General features: G+C 38.0%; 1 protein-coding gene across 1 annotated transcript; it reads right to left on the reverse strand.

Annotated features, from left to right (window-relative positions):
- Positions 1-202: 202 nt before the first annotated feature.
- On the reverse strand, positions 203-3,417 carry LOC102810872 (nucleolar protein of 40 kDa-like). The gene is made up of 2 exons (XM_006866451.1): positions 3,411-3,417; positions 203-582 (listed from the first exon to the last, which is right to left on the reverse strand). Exons 1-2 carry the CDS (start codon positions 3,415-3,417, stop codon positions 203-205), a joined length of 387 nt encoding a protein of 128 aa, XP_006866513.1.
- Between the last annotated feature and the right edge of the window lie 301 nt (positions 3,418-3,718).

The raw sequence follows: 3,718 nt of genomic DNA on the forward strand, positions 1-3,718 counted from the left end.
GACGCATGAGTTCGATGGACAAGATCTCGCCTTGTAAAATGGTATAAAGAGCAGGCAAGTTATCCATGGTCTCAGGTCTTCCTGAATTCATACTTAATATCTATGGCTCCTCCATTTCTCTCTGTGCTTCTTTCCCTTCTTTCTTTTTTTTTCTTTTTTCTAGAAGTCTTTGTGAGGACAGGTTTCTCAAATTCTTCTGACTTTACCTCTTCCTTTCCTCTTCCTCTTCAGGTATCAGAGAGTATTTGGTCCCACCTGGCTGCATGAAACAATCCTTTGCAAAGTGGCCTTTACAGCCACACTTCTTGCAGGTAATGTTTAGGACAGCCTCAAGGATGATCTTCTGCCCAGTGTAATCCTGGAAGGAGTGTCTCCACCTCTCTTCTTGCTCAATGATAACGTTGTTGGGATCCAGGTCTTTTCCAGTCCCTTGCTTGACAATTTTCATGGAGAGGGATACTTTTATCCTATCATTTTTCATCTCTCGGCCAATAAGCTTCACCCACATTTTGTCTCTGACATCTACTATCTTAGAGGGCTTATCTACTCGACAGGATGACATATGAGTTCTATGGACAAGATCTCACCTTGGAAAACGGTATAGAGAGCAGGCAGGTTTTCCTGAATTCATACTTAATATATATGGCTCCTCCATTTCTCTTCAGCTAAACTGCTTCAAGTATCCAGGTCTTAGCTCCAGATTGCCCAGCCGTCATGACACTAAGCGAAATGCAGATCCCAGTCAGAGAGCGATTCTATCCACAAAACACAGAGCGCCAGGTGTGACTTAAGCTCCATCTATCCCATCGTTCAATTTCTTGATTGCTGCTTCCATGAGTGTTGATTGTGGATCCATGCAAAATGAAGTTTTGGGCAACTTCAATATTTTCTCCATTTATTACAATGTTGTTTATTGATATATTGAGTTTATTTGTGGGGGTGCTTATTGATCATTTTGGCTTTCTTTATATTGAGGTACAATCCATACTGAAGGCTATGGTCTGTGATCTTCATCAGTAATTATTTCAAGTCCTCTTCACATGCAACAAGTAGGTTGTGGCATCTGAATATTATAGGTTATTAATTATTCCATTTTATTCTTCCTATAATCCAGTTTCTCTCATCTACTCAGCATGCAGATACAAGTATGTTGAAAGGATACAACCCTGGAACGCATTTACCATTTAGTAACTCCTTGTTCTCTTCTAGCAATTGCTTCTTTGTTTATGTACAGGCTCCCCATAAGCACAATTAAGTATGCAGGAATGCCCCATAGCCTGTTGTTATTCATACTGTTGAGTGTCTTTGCATAGTCAGTAAAGCACAAGTAAACATTTTTCTGAAATTCTGTGTTTTCAGCCCCCATTCATTTGCCATTTGCAATGATATCCCTCATTCCATCCATGTCCTCTTCTGGATCTTCCTTGAATTTCTGGCAACTCCCTGTTATTTTACTACTACAACCATTTTTTTTTTTTTTTTAATTATTATTATCTCTAGCAAAATTTTACTTATTATGTTATATTAATGGTAGTGTTTGATCGTTTATGCATTTTGTTGGATAAACTTTCTTTGGAATGCACACAAACATGGATTTTTTTCCCAATCCATTGTCCAGAAAGCAGTCTTCCAAATTTCTTGGCATAAATGAGTGAGCACCAGAAGAACTGCATCAGTTTGTGGAAATATTTCCATTTTTATTCCTTCAATATCCTTGGTCCTTGATCATATTTGACCACTTGTAATAGTTGAAACTTGAACAATTCTTTTTGGTACAGTGACTCTTGGGATTCCTTCCATCTTCTTTTGATGTTTTCTTCATCATTTAATATTTTGTCCGAGTTGTTATTAACCACAACTGAGTCAGTCCTGACTCATAACTACCTTATGTAGTATTTCTAAGGAGTGGCTCATAAATTTGAACTACTAACATTACGGTTATCTGCCCAGTGCTTATTCTACAGCACCACACTAGGACTCCCATAGAATCCTTCAGTATAGTATGTTGAGACGTACATTTTTAAAAATTTAGTTCTTTCAGATTGAGCAGTGCTGAGAGTATTCTTCCCTTTTGGTTTTCTAACTCCAGACCTTGGTGCACTTCATAGTATATTTATTTTGTCTTTGAAAGCTGCACTTTGAAATGTTCTGTTCAACTCTTTTACTTCATCATTGTATCCAGTTGCATTAGCTTTGTCCCATTTAAGAGCAAGAGTCGGCGTCTTTTCTGACATTCACTTTGTGTTTGTTTTTCTTTCCTGTCTTTTCAAATACCTTTTGCTTTCTTCATGTGTAATGTTCATCCCACAATTCTGCTGGTCTTTGGTCATAAGTGTCAATGTATCAAATCTATTCTTGAAATAGCTCTAAATTGAGGTGATATTTAATCAAGATCATACTCAGGCTCTTGTGAAGTTATTTTAATTTACTTCAACTTCAGCCTTAACTTGCATATGAACAATTGATGGTGTGTTCTAAAGTCAGTCCCTGGCCTTGTTTTTGACTGATGACACTGAGTTTTCCATAATGTCTTTGCAATGAATAAGTCATTAATATAGCAAATTTATGTTATCTCTAGCATTGTTTCTATCACCAAATTCGTATTTTCTAACTACCAATTATTCCTCTTTGTTTCCAACGTCAGATTCCATTTACTAGTAAATATCAATGCACCTTGATTGCATATTTGCTCAATTTCAGGGGGAAGAAGGTGGTAGAATTCTTATATTTCATCATCATTGACTGTAGTGGTTGGTGTGGAAATTTGAATAACAATGGTATTAACTGATGTTCTTTGTTGTGGTTGTTATTGTCCTTTAGTGCCATCCAGTTAGTTCTGACTCATAGTGACACTGTATAGGGTATCTGAGGAGTGGCTGGTGGGTTTGGATTGCCACCCTGTGATTCAAGTCAACCTTGTAGTCCAGTACTTATCCTATAGTGCCACACCAGAACTTTGATGGTTCTTGTAGGCCTATGGATATTATCATATCACTGACACTGTTGTACTCCAACATAGAGCTTGGAATACTTGTTTTGGCAACACATGCAATATCATTCCTCTTCATTTTGTTGTTCCCAGTATAGTAAAACCAGACAATTGTCTTTACTTTTGGAGTCCATAGTCAAATGTGAGAAAAACCCATGTATGTCAGATTCAAAATGACCTCTTCATTTCCACTCACTAACGCATAGGATATTGATCTTGATACATTCAATTTTATTTTTCATGACTTCCAATTTTCCTAGATTCCTACTTCATACTTCTGGTGTGTCACAGTGGCTCAGCACTGGGCTGCAAACCACAAGGTCTACAGTTCAAACACACAGCTGATCCTTGGAAACCTTATACAGCATCACTGAGTCAGAACCGACTGGGCAGCACTTAACAACAGGAACATACTTCATACATTCCATGTTCGACTTATTATGAATGCTTGGAACTGTTTCTTCTCATTTTCAGTTGTATGCTATAAGCAAATGAAGGTCATGAAAGCTTTGCTCCTTTCATGTCATTAAGGTCAGCACTACTTTGAGGGAGTGTGGTGGTTCTAGAGGATAAGTGTTGGACTGGAAACCACAAGGTCAGTGATTCAAGCCCACCGGCCACTCTATGGAAGAGAGATGAGGTTTCTGCTCCCACAAAGATTTAAAATCTCTGAAACCCTATACAGGGTCTTTGTGAATCAGAACTGACTCTATGGTGCTTAACAACAGC

The sequence above is a fragment of the Chrysochloris asiatica genome, unplaced genomic scaffold (genome assembly GCF_000296735.1).
Source record: "Chrysochloris asiatica unplaced genomic scaffold, ChrAsi1.0 scaffold00091, whole genome shotgun sequence".
Lineage (NCBI taxonomy): Eukaryota > Metazoa > Chordata > Mammalia > Afrosoricida > Chrysochloridae > Chrysochloris > Chrysochloris asiatica.